General features: G+C 33.8%; 2 protein-coding genes across 2 annotated transcripts in view; both read left to right on the top strand.

Moving 5' to 3' along the window:
• LOC128652703 (P2X purinoceptor 7-like) overlaps positions 1–1,397 on the top strand; it is a 2,506-nt gene extending 1,109 nt beyond the window's left edge. The window contains exons 2-3 of the mRNA XM_053705635.1: positions 219–619; positions 1,062–1,397. Of these exons, the coding sequence (XP_053561610.1) occupies positions 219–619; positions 1,062–1,254 (594 nt within the window). The 3' untranslated portion in view covers positions 1,255–1,397. The remainder of the gene's footprint in view (positions 1–218; positions 620–1,061) is intronic.
• A 10,057-nt stretch (positions 1,398–11,454) lies between these two features.
• LAMTOR1 (late endosomal/lysosomal adaptor, MAPK and MTOR activator 1) overlaps positions 11,455–20,000 on the top strand; it is a 62,997-nt gene continuing 54,451 nt past the window's right edge. Inside the window, exon 1 of the mRNA XM_053708787.1 lies at positions 11,455–11,601. Coding sequence (XP_053564762.1) covers positions 11,560–11,601 — 42 coding nt within the window. The 5' untranslated portion in view covers positions 11,455–11,559. The remainder of the gene's footprint in view (positions 11,602–20,000) is intronic.

Consider the following 20,000-nt stretch of genomic DNA (forward strand, 5'->3'; position numbering starts at 1 on the left):
ATTTATTCGTATGTGTATATATATATATATATAAAATATATATATATATTTATATAGATATATATATCTATATAAATACATTTATATATATATATATATATAAAGATATATATATATATATATATATATATATATATATATACACACACATTTACACATAAACCATAATATATATATATAAGATTATTAAATATTGTTTTATTTGTTATTGGTTTCAGATGCAAACTCTAATAGCTGAACGGAATGCGGAGATAAGAGAAATAGATGTTTCCCAAAGTGATCAATGGGATCCAAGAAGATCTGTAGAAGAACTTGAAAGGGAGTCATCTGCTGACGATTCAGAAAATCAAAGTTATTCAATCGATGAAAATTCTATTCGTCTTGAAAATTTAGAATGGTGTCTTTGTGGTAACTGTCAACTTATGCCTTCCATAATTGAAAGCATTTGTTGTCGTGAAAAGGAAGAGATTCTGTACCACATACCAGATGGTAAATCATGTATTTGCGAGTCTGAAAATCACATACATGAAAATGATCAGGGTTTCCTAAACCGTGTTGCCCAAATAATAGGAAGTCTTGGACCAATGCGTAGTCAATCCCGACAAGCTATTACGCAAAGGTAATTTTAATTCATTAAAATTTTTTAATGAAGAGTCAACCGTTATTTTGTTATAGTTCGAAAATATAGTTTTAATAGTCAATATATACTTTAGCATAAAAAAAAACACATTTAGATAAAACTGACAGTGTACTCCTGAATTTATATTGATTTAAAAGATAAATATTCCCGCAATTACAATAGCACCTTTGTTTGCATTACCTGCACAATAATGTTAATATACTCTTTACATCTGTGATTACTTTGTCGGTAAGCCTATGAAAAATGTGCAAACAGCAGACTTATTTAAGTTATTTTAACACAATGGCATCTTAGACAATCAGAGCTGGATCCCATGTAACTACACGCTGCTGAACTCAATTTTATCAACTTGATAAATTTATATATATATTCATTTTTATTTTTATAACAGCTAATTTTTAACTTCTCTTTTTTGAAATAGAGCATATCGTAAACTGTCATATAGAGCCTTTTCAACATGGATAAATGGCGAAATGGGTCCAAGAAATAGGAAACCTATACCATCGTGTGTAGTCAATAGTATTCGACGACGTTTCCCAGCTCCGGATAATATTTATGTTGGTTTCCATTACCCTGAGGATGACGGACCAGCAACAGAGATGATATTAGATTAGTTTATCAAAAATTTATATTTAAAAATTCTATTTCTATCATATTATTTATATTTTTGTTTTCAGGAATTCACTAAAGTTGATATGTTTAAAAAATTTTAATTTTTAAAAAACTTGATTAAAAATATTTAAAATTTGAATATAAATTTGTGTAATTTTTTATGTCTATGATTCTTGGATATATGAATTCTATTATTTTATTTTTAAATAAGTTTTTAATTTTAAATTTAAGACTAAAAAATTATATATATATATATATATATATATATATATATTTAGATAGATATATATATATATATATATATATATATGAGACATTTTTTTAATTTTTTAATAATAAAATATATAAATCATGTTGTATAGTTCACAAACTCAATACTGTTTACTACAATCTTAAAATATTTTTTTTTTTTAATAATAATTGAGATATTGAGCTTATAATTTTTTATTTTATATACTAATGATTGAATACACTTATATGTTAGTTCATGACTACGTATTCAATTGAGTATTTTGAAAAATATATTAAAAAAAAAAATGTTTAGATATACGTGAAATGAATTTCAATATTGTAAATTATGTCAATTATCTTATATTATGTACAAATTTATCTTTATAAAATTATATATTTTTAAAATTGTAAATGTCTCTCTCTCTCTCTCTCTCTCTCTCTCTCTCTATATATATATATATATATATATATATATATATATATATATATATATATATATATATATATATATATATATGAGAGAGTGAGAGTGAAAGAGAGAGAGTGAGAGTGAAAGAGAGAGAGTGAGAGTGAAATAGATAGAGCGAAAGAGAGAGAGTGAAAGAGAGAGAGTGAGAGTGAACGAGAGACAGAGCGAAAGAGAGAGAGAGAGAGATAGAGAGAGACAGAAAGAAATAGAGAGAAAGAAATAGAGATATAGAAATAAATAGATAGAGAGAAATAAATAGAGAGAGAAATAAATAGAGAGAGAGACATAAATAGAGAGAGATAGAGCGAAAGAGAGAGAGAGGGTTTGAGAGAGAGAGATCGAGAGAAAGAGAGAGAGATCAAGAGAGAGAGAGAGAGTAACAGAGCGAAAGTGAGTGAAAAAGAGATCAAAATAGAGAGAGAGAGAGAAAAAGAACGAAAGATAGATAAAGAGAGAGAGCTAAAGATAGAGAAATAGAGAGAGAGAGAGAGAAATAGAGAGAGTGAGAGCAAAAGAGAGATAGAGCGGCAAAAGAGAGAGAGAGCGAGAGAGACAAATAGAAAGTGAGAGAGAGAGATAGAAAGAAATAGAAATAAATAGAGAGAAAGAAAGAAATAGAGAGAAAGAAATAGAGAGGGATAGAGCAAAAGAGAGAGAGAGAGCAAGAGAGAGAGATAGAGCAAAAGAGAGAGAGATCGAAAGAGAGAGATCGAGAGAGAAAGAGAGAGATAGAGAGAGAGAGTGAGTAACAGAGCGGAATCGAGCGAAAGATAGATAAAAATAGAGCAAAATAGAGAGAGAGAGAGAAAGAGATAGAGATAGAGAAAAAGAACGAAAGAGAGATAAAGAGATAGAGCTAAAGATAAAGAAAGAGAGAGAGAGACCGAAAGAGAGATAGAGAGAGTGAGAGAAAGAAATAAAGAGAAAGAAATAGATAGAGAGAAAGAAAGAAATAGAGAGAAAGAAATATAGAGAAAGAATAAGAGAGAGAGCAAAGGAGAGACAAAGAGAGAGAGAGCGAAAGAGAGAGAGAGCGAAAGAGAGAGAGAGTGAGTGAAAGAGAGAGAGAGATAAAAAGAGAGAGAAAGTGATTGACATAGATATAGAAAGAGATAGAGAAAAAGAGAGAGAAAGTGATTGAAATAGATAGAAATAGAGAGAGCTTCAGAGAGAGAAAGAGATATATAAATATATATATATTTAGAGATATATATATAGAGAGAGAGTGATATATAAATATATATATATATATATATATATATATATATATATATATATATATAAAAATCGAGAAAGATTTATATATATATATATATATAGATGTAGAAATAAATTAATATAGACAATCGATAAACTTTCTTTATAATATAATTTCTAATATAAATCAAATTTTATTTTAAAAATTATGTAAAGAGAAAATTATAAACTAAATATATAATAAATTAAAGACAATATCACTTGTAATAATAAACTTTAATAACCAAAAAAAAAAAAATTTTATAACACCAAAAATCAAAATAATAAAATAATCAAGATTTGAAATTAGCGCATAGTTGAATGTTAAAGTTTTCTTTGACCAAATCTTGATGTATGCTTTTCAATGAGTAATTTTTTGTCCGGGCGAGGTGTGGAGGCAATGTTTGGTGGTAAAAGCATGTTTTTGGATTCCCATGAATGTGTCGATGTGCCTTCCACTAAATTCAAGACCTCCGTACTCATTTTATGGATGTAAGACAAATCCATGTCATCATATACAGGTCGCACCATCCATTCTTTTTTACTTTTGGGGAAATATGTGTCGAATTGCAATTCACCATAACTTCCACTTCGTGTTGTTGGATGCTTAACTTTGGATTGAACACGATGTGTGTTCATGTTGTTTGCAAGAGCGGCAAGTTTTGTACGAGCCTCCATAGCATCCATCCTGAAATGGATTCTTTTTGGTCTATACTTCAAGACCAAACTATGGAAGACCTCGAGCTTACCGGTATGACAGAAAAAATTAAGATGTCGTAAATCTTTAATAATTTGATCGTTCAACACTATTTTCTCCAACTCATGGAAAGCCTCCGATTGCTTTGTCAGCCATTTTCTCTTTCTTTCTTCATCTTTTTGTAATTCACCATGACCACATGTCCATTCTACGCCATTGTCTATCCAAGAATGTATATTTAGTACATGATATAGACATGATTTCCACAATTTTTCCATTTTCTCGACGTCACCTTCACAAGAAACACTGCAGGACCATAAATGATTGGCAATTGATAATACCCATTTTGAAAGTTCAGAACAATTTTTCTTTCTACTGACAGCAATTATTTTCTTTTTTAGGCTTTTGGTGTAATGCCAAATGTCAAATTGGTGATTGATGTTTTTGTATTCTTCACGCAGTATTTTCCTTATACTGACATGCCTGTCGGTGGCAACCATCACTGGCATTAATCCCTTGCTTATCATTTGGTTCATTGCACGCCGAAATCCTTTTGCTTCCATCGCAACTGATGATGTTGCCTCAGTGACTTGAATAATTTCCAAATTTAAAATTTTTTTGGTTTTGGCCTCCATGGTTGTATATGTACAATATTTTGCCGAAAACCCTGGACTATCGCATTGTCCGTCTCCTGTTATTGCGATACCACGTCCTTTGAAAGTTTCAAGATTTTTTGAACATTCTTCTTTCCAGAAGATGTCCACAGTCGGAAACAGAAATGTTTTCTGGTAATTGTAAAACGTTTGCTTTGACAAAAAAGGTATACCAAAATATGTAAAGTAATCATTAATTTTTTCAAATTGATTACCTGTGAAAAGTAGCGAGGAACAGGCAAGAATGTTTCCTACTGGTCGTTGGCCGATAGTAGGTTGACTATACCATAATGCAGAGTTATGACCGGATTCACATTCTCCGGTTACTATCAACATAGTCCCTACTAGTCTTTTTTGAGTTGACATCATTGGAGAATCACAATTGTTTTTGAAGCGGCATGGGATTAATTTTAATAATTCATCCAAACATCTTTCAAATACTATGTATTTTTTTTCTTCTACAAATACCAAATTATTTAATTCTTCTTGGATTGAAAACTCGTCCATGGTTTCCTCTGTTGTCTCTGGCAGGTATGTAGGATCTTTTGATCCTGTGTCTTGGTCCTCAATCATAGCGTTGTCATCATTTTCTGAGTTTAATGAAATGAATGAAATTTCAGAAACTTCACTCTCTGGTATTATATCAGCTATAGGATTACTGATAATTTGCGGTACATTATCAATTTCAATATCCACTTGTAAGACTGGATTCTGCAGTAAGTTTGTTTCTATACCCTCAGCCATCAGTTCTGCACTTTGAAATGCAATGCTGCCTTCAATAGTATTGTCGTTTGATATGTCACCCATAGTCCAGGTGTATTGATCTTTTTTTTTAAAATAGTCCCTTGTCGATGTACCTTTAGAAAATGTTGGAATAATTTTGTAAGTTTGTACACTTGAACTCAAAGTGCCATGGAAATTATCAAATTGCGTAGAGCTATCTTGATGAACTATATTTTCAGTATTAGTTGAAGATTCTGTAGTGATGATATTACATTTTTGACCACATGCATGACATCTTTGAATTCTGCTTCTTTTTTCAAGTAGAAAAGCTGTTGTTGAGGTGGATGGTGATTCCTGGAAAGTTAAAGCTGATCCTGATGCATCAGGTTTATCAGTTGAAGGTGTTTGAGAATAATGAGTTAATCTCGAAGGAAATATTGTTGGTGCAGCATCTGGTTTTAATTTTTTGTTCACGCCATGTGTGTAGTAGCAATCAGGATGGAAATGTTTTGAACACATCCTGTATCTTAGGTTTTTATTTGTATCAAAGATACGTTGGACCATTATTTCCATTTGATCGCCTGTATATTGATTGGTTTGCTGCAACCACAATTTAATCTTTTCATGAGTCTTCGGAAAGACATGAAAGCTGACATCTTTTTGACCACCAACTCTCTTGCTAGAGCTGGTGCACCCAATTACAATGCAGTCAGGCATAACTTTCAATCTGAAAAATAAATTACAATCAATTAGTTATTTGTATTAACCTTTTTCTTTGTATTATATATATATGTGTTATTATTGTAAAATGTTTTAATATTCCAATTTTAGATTAATTGTCATATTTTACGAGAAAATTGAAATCTTAAAATAAAATATTAATACATTAATGTCAATTTAAATGTGTAAATTTGATAGTATAATTTTAAATTACATATTAGATAACTTTGAACTTCATGTAATTATGTTGTTTTTTTTTTTTAATGTCTGTAATAAACATCGAAGAAAAAAAAAGTGATATTATAATTTAATATATGATGTAGACAAGGATTTCTATAACTAGTATAGTGTTAGAACTGTATATATATATATATTTTCTTTTTAATATTTATAATTAAAAAATAATTTTACATTTTAAGTTAAAAAATAATAAACTAAAGGGTAGTGCACAGGTCACAATAGACAATGGCCCACCAAGGGTGGTTAAAGAAGAAAAAAAAATTATAAAAAAAAAATTAATTATATGTAAAATTTTGAAAGGAAATTATATCTTGTCAGTATTACATGATGTATTTTTAAAAAAATATTTATATTGATATATGAGTTAGTTATAATTTTGGAATAACTCATTCTCTATGTGTGTGTGTATGTGTATATGTATGTATGTGACTGTGTATGTATGTGTCTTTCTATTTTTAAAAAAAATTAAAAAATAATAAATAAAGTGTCACTACAGCATGGTGTTTAAAAATAATGTTAGAGTCAATAGAATACTACTATAGACAGTACGTGGGTGCTGGACCATGTCACAGAATACTATTCAAACTGTATATATTTCTTGTGCGGGTAGGGTCATGCCATGAGTGTCAATGAAATAATACAGACTGTCTAAATGAATATATACACTAATATTGGATTACACAGTGTCACTATATATAGTAATAGGGGGTTATGCCATCTCAACGACTGTGGGCAAAGGGTACATCATTTTTAATTCATGTATGTCTGTCTATCTGTCTAATTCTCTTTTTTTCAATTTCATTCTCTATATTTCTCTCTATATATGAATATCTCTCTAAATTTATTAATCTATAAGACTCTCTCTCTCTCTATTTAGAGTTATGTGTAAATCTAAATATGTCTCTTTCTATCTCTCTCTTTTTCTCTATGTGTATCTGTATCTCTCTCTATTTCGATATCTCTCTTTCTATCTCTCTCTTTATGTCTATCTCTCTCTGTCTCTATCTTTCTCTATCTCTCCTTATATCGCTGTCTCGCTCTGTATCTGTCTCTATCTCAAACACTGCCTCTCTCTCTCTGTCTCTATTTCTGTTGCTCTATTTCGGTCTCTCTCTCTTTACTTATCTATCTCTGTCTATCTCAATTTATGTCTCTCTCTATCTCTCTCTCTTTTTCTATATCTCGCTCTTTCTATCTCTCGCTGTCTTTCTCTGTCTCTCTCTCTCCCTCTCTTTATGTCTATCTCTATTTCTGTCTCTCTCTTTCTGTCTATCTGTTTCTCTATATCTCTATCTTTCTCTGTCTCTCTCACTGTCTCTCTCTCTTTCTCTATTTCCTTGTATCTCTGATTCTCTTTCTTTATGTTTCACTATATTTTTATCTCTCTATTTCTATATTTGTCTATTTATTGATCTATCTTTCTCTTTGTCTATCTTTAGCTGTTTATCTATATCTCTTTCTCTCAATGTTTCTCTATCTCTGTGTCTCTCTCTATCTCTGTGTCTCTCTCACTGTCTTTATGTCTATGTCTCTTTTTCTATCACTCTCTATCTATATCTCTCTTTCTCTTTTTATTACTATATTTATATCTGTCTATCTATCTCAGTCTCTCTCTCTCTCTTTCTCTCTATCTCTCTCTCTCTTTCTATCACTCTCTTTCTCTCTGTCTATCTCTGTCTCTCTCTCTCTTTCTCTCTATATCTCTATCTCTTTCTATCAATGTCTCGCTCTGTATATGTCTCTCTCTCTCTCTAACTGTCTATCTCTCACTGTCTATCTTTTTCTATCTCTCTCTGTCTCTCTCTCTCTATGTGTTTCTCTCTCTTTCTTTCTCTATCTCTCTCTGTCTTTCTATTTCTCTATATCTCTATCGCTGTCTCTCTTTCTCTCTCTCTCTCTATCTCTATCTTTATCTTTATTTCTATCTATCTATATCGCTGTCTCTCTCTTTCTCTCTCTCTATCTCTATCTCTGTCTCTCTCTCTCTCTATAACTATCTGTCTCAGACTCTATCTGTCTCTGTCTCTCTCCATCTCTTTCTCTATCTCTCTTTTTATCTATCTATCTCTCTCTCTCGCTCTCTATATCTCTGTCTCTCTGTTTCTATTTATCTATATCTATCTAGATTTATATGTACATATATCTCTATATATAGTTATATATATATATATATATATATATATATATCTATATACATATATATATATATATATGTGTGTGTTTTCGCTTGATAGGGTAGGGAGAACTAACATTGCTCTTTGTATGTGGACCATAAAGAAAATTATTTATTTACAACATCTGTTATACAAAAGTCATTCATAAAAATAAAAAAAGAGAATATAAGCTGAAAACAGCTCCTCAAATGCTAAAAGCAGTAAAATAGGTTATCTATAGTTCATTGCCGGTGAACTGCGGTCAAGTGAGGCGCTGTTTTCAGCTTATCTGATTAGTATTAGTTTTGATAAAGGACATCTGTAGGACTAAACTTCTACTCTTTTTGATTTATATCAGAGGTTGTAAATAAAGATTGATTGGTTCTTATCTACATACAAATTCCTTTGAGAGCACTCCACAGAATTATGCTATACTAAATTACACCTTGAGGATTGCAACAAGGCTGTAGATACACATATACGGATGTAGTGCTATGCCACATGCAAAAAATTAAATCTATATATATATATATATATACACATATACAGATATATATATACACATATATATATATATATATATATATATCAAACATATAAAAATATATATATATATATATATATATATATATCTATATAGCTACATATAGGTATATATATATATATATATAGTGAGAGAGATCTCTCAGTATCTCTCTCTATATATCTCTCTCTCTATATATATATATATATATAAATCTATTTCTCTCTATATATATATATATTGTGCGATAAATACATATATCTAGATCTATATATAGATCTGTATATATATATATATATATATATATATATATATATATATATATATATATATATATAGATAGATAGAGAGAGAGAGAGAGAGAGAGAGAGAGAGAGAGAGATTGAGATATATATATATATATAAATATATATATATATATATATATATATATATATATATATATATATATATATATATATATATATATATATATATATAGAGTTAAATTAAATTTAATTATTTGTAAGTACACATCTATATTATTTTTTTAGGGTTCTTCAGATAAAATATTGAAAGATAATTTGAATTCTAGATATAGTAAGCTCTGTTTCTCTGTCTTTAGTGCTTTCTTTATCTATATTTACGTTCTTTCAATGTAGAATAAAAGGGGTTTGAAATATTTGAAAGATAACACTAAAGAATAGATAAAGAAAAGAGCTTTCAAGAAGCTATTAAAATATCCAAACATGAGTAACACATCACTTATAAAGTTTTAAAAGCTGAAAACTAACCTGCAGCACAGAAATTTATTGAAATCAAAGAAATTGACTATAGAAATTCAAAGAAATGTAACATGAATGTTCAATGCAAAGAAGTGAGAACATATAATTAATTTTAACAATTATAATGCTAATTTGTTAAAAATGTTGAATATATATAGAGCTAGTGAAAATAAAATAAAATTTGATCATTTGAAAACATTTATAAACAAACAAAAAAAATTGAGTAAAACAATGACTTATGAATGAGCTATGTAGATGATCCCAATTATTGGAGATGAAAATGGTTATAAATAAATTGAAAATAATCATATATTGATTGATACACGGCTATAGCATTAAAAATGTGAAAACTTATAGATATAACATTGACCGCCAAAAAATAATTCACATATCAAATAAAGAAGAATAACTGAAAAAAAGTAATATTTACTAATTTACCGAGATTATATTGTCATATTGTGAGGCAGCATTGGTTAGAATGTAATTAGATATTGTTCTAATTAGAAATCTCAAAGCTATTCAAATATATGCCAGCGTCCCACCCAAAATAAAAACAAGGATTACATACTTTGAAAATGTATAAATTCAAAAAGATAAAGCTGATTAAAAGTATAATATTGCGAGAATAATTTCAATATAGTATTTTGAATTTCAATAAGTATTATTATTAGACATAACTTACTTGGAAAGATCAAAGTAATAGGTTTTAAAACGGACCGCCGAAAAATGTATTTCAGTTGCTGCCTGCGATGAACGTAACTAACAAGTTCAATGACTAGATCGTTATATGCGCAACAATGTATCTGGCAGCGGGGGAAGTGGCGCATGCGCATAAAATACTTACTCTGTGAACGCGCAAAAAACGTGACGACAACAAAGGGGTGAGAACGCTTCCTGTAATAACAGAGAGAAACACGGAAGTGGCATGGGGGAGGAGGATGGAATACAACGCTTGAAAATAAAAAGTTTGGATTACAGGTAGAATAAATAATTATTTTTAAAAAAAAAGTTAGCGACTACATTATTAGTGATATTTACTATCAATATATGATTGCAATTACTTGAAACTTTACCTTACCTTTAAATTAAAGTTTAACTTTCGTGATCCTTTAAGACTAAACCACCTTGTAATTAGAAGTAATTTGACTTTGAGTATCTTGGTTTTGCACACTAGCTTGCCATTGTCATTATGTTAGTATAAAGTGCGTTGTTTTACAGTTATCAGATAAAATCCAATTAGCTACAGCTATGTAGTAGGGTTAGCCTTGATACATCGGCAGGTTGCATCTCCAGTTTTGAGAATTAGAAAATCCACAATGATCAGAGCTAACATGAAAGGGGAGCAAAAGAAATATATTGCAGCTGTTTTACTACACACAACTAAACATTTTATATAAAAATCTTTAAGGTTTGTACCGAACAAATATAATTGATTGATATTGTTACATCACTATTGTTAAGGAATGTGCAAAATATTTTCAAACTGATTATTTAAATAATAAAAAAAAAGTTATTACGGATCTATCGATCTACAACCTGTGTGTAACTAGGTATAAATGTAAAACAAATAAAATATAAACCGCATAATTCGTCGAGATAACGCTCTATCTAAAACAACTACTTTACAAACATAAACATTTTGTAACGAGTATAACAAACCGGTGCCTATAATTTACTATTTTTCCCATTGTGATCTGCTTTAATTGTAATAAAGTTGTTTTAAAAAAAATATATATCGGTTCTATACATGCTCCGCGCGGTTTCCCTGGTAACCCCAAGTGCACTTCCTGTTTCCTACTCACAAGCCCGGAAGCGGAAGTGTTGGCAGCCTCGGGCAGCTTCCTTGTCATGTGATAGTGAAGGGTTTGTTGGTCCGAGCAAGCAAGCCCCGAGCGGACATGGGCTGTTGCTACAGTGGGGAGACGGACAACGGCAAGGCGGTGAGATGGGCTGGGGCCTGGGTCACAGCTGTCCCTTGCTTGGTGGCTGCAGAAAATGTCAACCCCCTGAGTATAAGGACTCAGCCTGTTCAGTGGTCCTGCTGTAACTGTTTCACTGTCTATGCTTGTCACTTGTCTAGAACCATACACTTGTATCAGACACTCAATGAGTTAATGCCGTGAATTGCTATCAGTGTGTTGTAACCATCTTTATTTAATCCCACAAACCTGAAGCCCTCATATCTGTGGCGTTTGTCCCACTTACTCCAGAGAGACCACATAGCTAATTCTATAACCTGCAAATCAAACAGCTGATTTAGAACATTTGCAGCATTTTGTAAACCTAGGTTACCTGTTTTGCCTCTCTAGGGAGCGTGGAACAAAGCACACTTTTTACACTAAAACTAGAGCTGTTTAATATCAATTTAATGCCCCCCCTGTTATATTTGTCAAACCAAGATGTGTTTGTGTCCTTTATATTGATAAGATTTACATTGCATCAGATTATGGTAGTAAACCCCTATAGTTGTAGTGCAAAGCTGTCTGTCAAAAAGTTCCCTGGAATGTGTTCAAATCCTGTTTGACAGACAAGGGGTTAATAAAAATGTCTTTGGCTGTCTGGAGTAACGGTAGACGTTTGGTGGTTTGCAGATGGTTTCACGGTCTCAGAAAGTGCATTGCAGAAGTGGAAAGTATTACATTGTGGAGACTGAACATGATTGTCTGGTTGGTACTGGCAGACAGTTATTTACTGTGTAGGTTAAATAAAAATGTAAATGCTGCAGTATATATTTAGGAAGAGCAGAGTAGTTTTTAGACAGGCTCTTGCTTAGTGTTGTATTTCACATGATCGGTCTAACTCATCAGACTTTCTATAAGTTGTAGGGAAAAGTCCTGCAGACATTTCACACTTTGGTATTTGCCTACAGGGATAGTGAGACAGTTATTTTGTTTGTCACATTGTCAGCAAAGATGATGTCAACTGCTCACATGTTGGGTTCCAGTGACCATTGGAAATAAAGGACACCTTGTTTTACTATTATAAAAACAATGTTTTATTTTTATATGGTGAAAAGAACCATTTTTTTTTGTTACACCAGAGGATGGTATTTTATAGTATTTTACTTAACGAAAAAGGGTATCACGTTTCTTAAAAAAAATAATCTTTTTGTTTTTATATGTATGGACGCATGTTTCTGTTCACTGATGGTGCTATAGAAATCTTCCTTACGATCTAAATTCATTCCCTAGGAGAGAGTTCTGCACAATCATGATCTTAAACAGTTGTAGCCTTTTTCATACAAAATAAACATAATTAACCCTTTAGTGACCAGACCATTTTTCAATTTTCTTACCCTTAAGGACCAGGGCTATTTTTACATTTCTGCAGTGTTTGTGTTTAGCTGTAATTTTCCTCCTACTCATTTACTGTACCCACACACATATTATATATACAGGTATACCCCGCTCATACAGCGGGTTAGGGACCGGAGCCCCGCTGTAAAGTGAAAACCGCCTTAAAGTGAAACAAGGCAGTTTTAGCTTTCTTTTCAGTGTTTAAAATCTTAAAAACATGTTTGAACTAACATATATTAGGGGTGCAATAGTGCTACGTTCAGTTTAACACTAGCACAGCAAGTATTCAATAAATACTGTACCTGTAAAATTGTGACAATTACTGTAGTAAAATTGGCCAGACTTTAGCACTGAGACACAGATTGCAATGCTATAATCAGAGTGAACTAAGCATAACAAAATGGTGCCATTCACTTTTCTAGCAATCTCACAATGATTATAGCACTGTTTCAAAATCCTTGGAGGTTGAACTTCAGCTCCACAAAGCGCTGTATTAGCGAAGCGCTGTAAAGTGAGGTATACCTGTACTTTTTTTCTCGTTATTAAATGGACTTTCTAAAGATACCCTTATTTTTATCATATCTTATTTGCTATACAAAAATGATAAAATATGATGAAAAAATTGAAAAAACATTTTTTTTTCTAACTTTAACCCCCAAAATCTGTTACGCATCTACAACCACCAAAAAACACCCATGCTAAATAGTTTCTAAATTTTGTCCTGAGTTTAGAAATACCCAATGTTTACATGTTCTTTATGCAAGTTATAGGGCAATAAATACAAGTAGCACTTTTTCCAAACCATTTTTTGTTTCAAAATTAGCGATAGTTACATTGGAACACTGATTTCTGTCAGGAATCCCTGAATAACCCTTCACATGTATATATTTTTATTTAGTAGACAACCCAAAGTATTGATCTAGGCCCATTTTGGTATATTTCATGCCTCCATTTCACCGCCAAATGCGATCAAATATGAAAAAAAAAAAAGTTCAATTTTTTCACTAAGTTTTTCACAAACTTTAGGTTCTCACCTAAATTTACAAACAGCTTGTGCAATTATGGCACAAATGGTTGTAAATGCTTCTCTGGGATCCCCATTGTTCAGAAACAGCAGACATATATGGCTTTGGTGTTGCTTTTTGGTAATTAGAAGGCCGCTAAATGCAGCTATGCACCACACTTGTATTATGCCAAGCATTGAAGGGGTTAATTAGGTAGCTTGTAGGGTTAATTTTATCTTTAATGTAGAGATCAGCCTGACACATCCCACCTACTGATCCCTCTCTTCCCTCCCCCACCTCATAATTGTCACCGCCATCTTAAAGGGACACTGATCCCACATTTTTTATTTCGTGATTCAGATAGAGCATGCAATTTTAAGCAACTTTCTAATTTACTCCTGTTATCAAATTGTCTTCATTCTCTTGGTATCTTTATTTGAAAAGGTGAACAACCTGGGTTGTTCTTGCTAATTGGTGGATAAATTCACCCACCAATAAACAAGTGCTGTCCAGGTTGGAACCAAACATTGGCTGGATTCTTAGCTGCCTTCTTTTTAACACAAAGATAGCAAGAGAACAAAGAAAATTTGATAATAGGAGTAAATTCGAAAGTTGCTTAAAATTGCATGCTCTATCTGAATCATGAAAGGGAAAAAAATTGGGTTCAGTGTCCCTTTAAGTACAGTACTGCCAGTACTAAAATAAGTTTATTTTTTGTTTGTTTTTTTATATATCAGCATTGGATCCCCCCCCTTAGCTCCTCCCTCTACCTATTTGCCGCCATCTTGGATACTGACAGCTGCCTGCCAGTGCCCAGTTTGCTAGAAAAAATAGGTATTTTATTTTTATTTATTTTTTTCAAACCCAATTTTCTATAGTGTAGCTACCCCCCTCCCCGATCCTTTTTTCCAACATTTATTTCCCCCTCTACCTCCTTCCCATACGTTGTGAATGAGTCTCGTGCACGATTCGGCTCACTCGCGCACACTGCAGGGACAGGATCCGGAAGTCCCTCCGACGATGGGCCGCCCACCCGCCTCCCTACTACAGCTCCCACCCACCAACAATCCGCACTATCACTGGCCGATGCAGAGAGGGCCACAGAGTGTCTCTCTCTGCATTGGATGCTTAAAAAAGGTTATTGCAGGATGCCTCAATATCGAGGCATCACTGCAATAACCTGGAAGCGATCACAATTGCTGCCAGGTTATTGCAGTGATGTCTCGATATTATATATCATGATCGCTTCCAGGTTATTGCAGTGATGTCTCAATATTATATATCATGATCGCTTCCAGGTTATTGCAGTGATGTCTCGATATTATATATCATGATCGCTTCCAGCACTTCAAACCCCTGAGGACGTGCCAGGCACGTCCTTGGTCTTTAACTGACACCCTTTGTAGGACGTGCCTCACATGTCCTCGGTCGCCAAGGGGTTAAAGGGACATGAAACAAAAAAAAATTATTTCACGATTCTGATAGTTCATGCAATTTTTAAACTAATTTGTTTTACTTCCACACGTGGCTGGAGCGATATATGGCAGCAGTTTTACAAGAATGTTATCCATTTGCAAGAGCACTAGATGGCAGCACTATTTCCTGTCATGTAGTACTAATGTTATACATCCGCAAGAGCACTAGATGGCAGCACTATTTCCTGTCATGTAGTGCTAATGTTATACATCAGCAAGAGCACTAGATGGCACCACTATTTCCTGTCATGTAGTGCTAATGTTATACATCAGCAAGAGCACTAGATGGCAGCACTATTTCCTGTCATGTAGTACTAATGTTATACATCAGCAAGAGCACTAGATGGCACCACTATTTCCTGTCATGTAGTACTAATGTTATATATCAGCAAGAGCACTAGATGGCAGCACTATTTCCTGTCATGTAGTACTAATGCTATACATCAGCAAGAGCACTAGATGGTAGCACTATTTCCTGTCATGTAGTACTAATGTTATATATTATCAAGAGCACTAGATGGCAGCGCTATTTCCTGTCATGTAGTACTAATGTTATATATTATCAAGAGCACTAGATGGCAGCACTATTTACTGTCATGTAGTACTAATGTTATACATCAGCAAGAGCACTAGATGGCAGCACTATTTCCTGTCATGTAGTACTAATGTTATACATCAGCAAGAGCACTAGATGGCAGCACTATTTACTGTCATGTAGTACTAATGTTATACATTAGCAAGAGCGCTAGATGGCAGCACTATTTCCTGTCATGTAGTACTAATGTTATACATCAGCAAGAGCACTAGATGGCAGCACTATTTCCTGTCATGTAGTACTAATGTTATACATTAGCAAGAGCACTAGATGGCAGCACTATTTCCTGTCATGTAGTACTAATGTTATACATTAGCAAGAGCACTAGATGGCAGCACTATTTCCTGTCATGTAGTACTAATGTTATACATCAGCAAGAGCACTAGAGGGCAGTACTATTTCCTGTCATGTAGTACTAATGTTATACATCAGTAAGAGCACTAGATGGCAGCACTATTTCCTGTCATGTAGTACTAATGTTATACATCAGCAAGAGTGTTATACATCAGCAAGAGCACTAGAGGGCAGCACTATTTCCTGTCATGTAGTACTAATGTTATACATTAGCAAGAGCACTAGATGGCAGCACTATTTCCTGTCATGTAGTACTAATGTTATACATCAGCAAGAGCACTAGAGGGCAGCACTATTTCCTGTCATGTAGTACTAATGTTATACATTAGCAAGAGCGCTAGATGGCAGCACTATTTCCTGTCATGTAGTACTAATGTTATACATCAGCAAGAGCACTAGATGGCAGCACTATTTCCTGTCATGTAGTACTAATGTTATACATTAGCAAGAGCACTAGATGGCAGCACTATTTCCTGTCATGTAGTACTAATGTTATACATTAGCAAGAGCACTAGATGGCAGCACTATTTCCTGTCATGTAGTACTAATGTTATACATCAGCAAGAGCACTAGAGGGCAGTACTATTTCCTGTCATGTAGTACTAATGTTATACATCAGTAAGAGCACTAGATGGCAGCACTATTTCCTGTCATGTAGTACTAATGTTATACATCAGCAAGAGCACTAGAGGGCAGCACTATTTCCTGTCATGTAGTACTAATGTTATACATTAGCAAGAGCGCTAGATGGCAGCACTATTTCCTGTCATGTAGTACTAATGTTATACATCAGCAAGAGCACTAGATGGCAGCACTATTTCCTGTCATGTAGTACTAATGTTATACATTAGCAAGAGCACTAGATGGCAGCACTATTTCCTGTCATGTAGTACTAATGTTATACATTAGCAAGATCACTAGATGGCAGCACTATTTCCTGTCATGTAGTACTAATGTTATACATCAGCAAGAGCACTAGAGGGCAGTACTATTTCCTGTCATGTAGTACTAATGTTATACATCAGTAAGAGCACTAGATGGCAGCACTATTTCCTGTCATGTAGTACTAATGTTATACATCAGCAAGAGCACTAGAGGGCAGCACTATTTCCTGTCATGTAGTACTAATGTTATACATTAGCAAGAGCACTAGATGGCAGCACTATTTCCTGTCATGTAGTACTAATGTTATACATTGGCAAGAGCACTAGATGGCAGCACTATTTCCTGTCATGTAGTGCTCCAGCCTACCTAGGTATCGCTTTAACACAGAATATCTTTGAACAAAGAAAATGTGATAATAAAAGTAAAATGATACGCTCTGTCTGAATGGTGCTCAGTGCAGTGCCATACTGAGGCAATATTGTGTTGCAGGGTCAGTGCATTGTAGTATACTGGCATCTGGACAGTGTCTTATTACAGTATCTGTGTTTAGCAGTGCTATGTTTGTAGACGTATTTAGTGCACTATTGTGATTGTGAATTTAACCTTTATAAATCAGATATATAAAACATCACTGCCTTGTATGTATGACTGCTGAAAAGTCAGACTGACTACATGGTTGAATGAGCCAAAACATGCTGTGTTATAGTAGAGCTAAACAAATTAAATGTATTGATGTTTGCAAGTAATTGCTTAAAGGGATAGGAAATCAAAAATGTAATTTGCATGATTCAGATAGAGTATGTCATTTTAAGATTTTTTGTTTTTTTAAATTCACTTCCATTTTCAAATGTGCTTCGTTCTCTTGGTATCCTTTGTTGAAAATTAATATGCTCATATTCTCACTAGTGGGAGCAGGCTGCTGATTGGTGCCTGCACACATTTGTCTCTTGTGATTGGCTAACTAGATGTGTTCATCTAGCTGCATATATCATATTAAATATCCCTCCATTTTCACTGTGGACACTTTCTGGATTAGATTAGTGTTAATTCCAGCCATCATTACCTGCTGATAGGTCAGATTTCAGGTAGGTGACAAGTTAAAAGGGCATACTTCTATTCTAAGTCACTTGAAAGTGATTCCATGTAAAAACCTTATAAGGAAATATCACCTGAACATCTATATGTGGCTTCTGAGGACATTTTTAGGCAAAATATCTTCCTTTATGTAAAGATGTTCAGGTGGGCAGAGCTGGGCCACGCGAGAATATGGCCGCTTGAACCTTTAGCTCCTAAGCCCTGTTGGAGACTTATGATAAATAGGGTGACAATATCAGACCTATGACATTCAAGCCCATTCTCATCCTTAATCGACCCGGCCTACTGCTCACTTCCTGGCGTGATGTCTGGACCCCATTCCATCCCATCTGCAAAAGATTGATCGACAGCCCACCTTCCTCTGATGGGGGGGGGATTAGTATCACTGGAGACCGACCGCATCACGCTGCTCTTGCTACATGGGGTTACCAGCTGAAACATCACAACGTGGCTGCCGCAGCACCCTTCAGCACACGGATCAAAAGGCCTGACGGAGAGGCACTTTACGTACAACTTCAGATACCCAAGGGCTGATACCGATACAGCTGGAATTAGACCAGCACCTCCATAGCTCCAGAGTTCAGCAGAGTAAAGATCAGCGGTTGAAGTGAACGCCATCACAGTGAGTAACAGGCCTTACACCACATGGCCACAATCTGCAGGTCCCATACAGCACCTCAACTCGGGCATCATCAGTTGAGTAATAGAAGCTTTTTTTATAACCTCATCACACCAGATATAACTGTGACACACACTTATAACATTCTATATTAGCTCATTAGGTCTTATTTTATATGGGCAGACGATTAACTCATTATCCTCCTTCTCTAAAACGTATGCTCTGAATGTACGCTAATAGTATACCAAAAGAAAACAGTTATGGGGCACTTATAGGAGCAATAACAGGCTAAATTAAAGCTAGAAGTAACTTAAGCAAATTCATTAACCCTTGGTTAGCTGAGGACATCCCTAAGCAATCAGCATCAGTTACTTTTACCACTGCTGACTCAAATCTGTGAATAAGAAGACAGCAGATCTCATAAGCAAAGTTAAGACAGCTTCTCTAAAATTCAAAGAATCACTTATCCGATTGACCCGCTGATTTATGAGATGTCTCAAAGGTAACGCATATATAAGCGTATTACCCAACAAAACTGATCGCTGCACAAGTCATTGAAGCTGATGACCCTGATGATTCAAGCATAACAAAACAAGACCTTAAAAACCTATCTTCTAAAGATGATATAAAAGCTGTTTTATCTGAAATGCGACAACTATTTGGAAACCTGAAAAAAGACCTCAACTCAGTATCACAGAAAGTCAAATTAACTGAGGAAAAGCAAGACGGTATGTAACAAGACCTCCTGCATTCTACCCAACTGCAAACTCATGAAAATATTTACTTTCGCCTGGAAAAAGTAGAAGATTTTAGACAACAGAAATAGGAGGAATAATATACGCATATGAGGCAATACCAGAATCTTTTACCCCTTTATGCCCTTCCTGGAAGATGTATTTCGTACACTTAAAGGCACTACATTATAGAACAAGCACATAGAGTTCTGAGGCCCAAGCCTTCACCAAGAGATGTCTTAATTAAATTCTTGAATTACCAAGACTGAGAAGAAATATTAA

Source organism: Bombina bombina, chromosome 3 (genome assembly GCF_027579735.1).
Source record: "Bombina bombina isolate aBomBom1 chromosome 3, aBomBom1.pri, whole genome shotgun sequence".
NCBI lineage: Eukaryota > Metazoa > Chordata > Amphibia > Anura > Bombinatoridae > Bombina > Bombina bombina.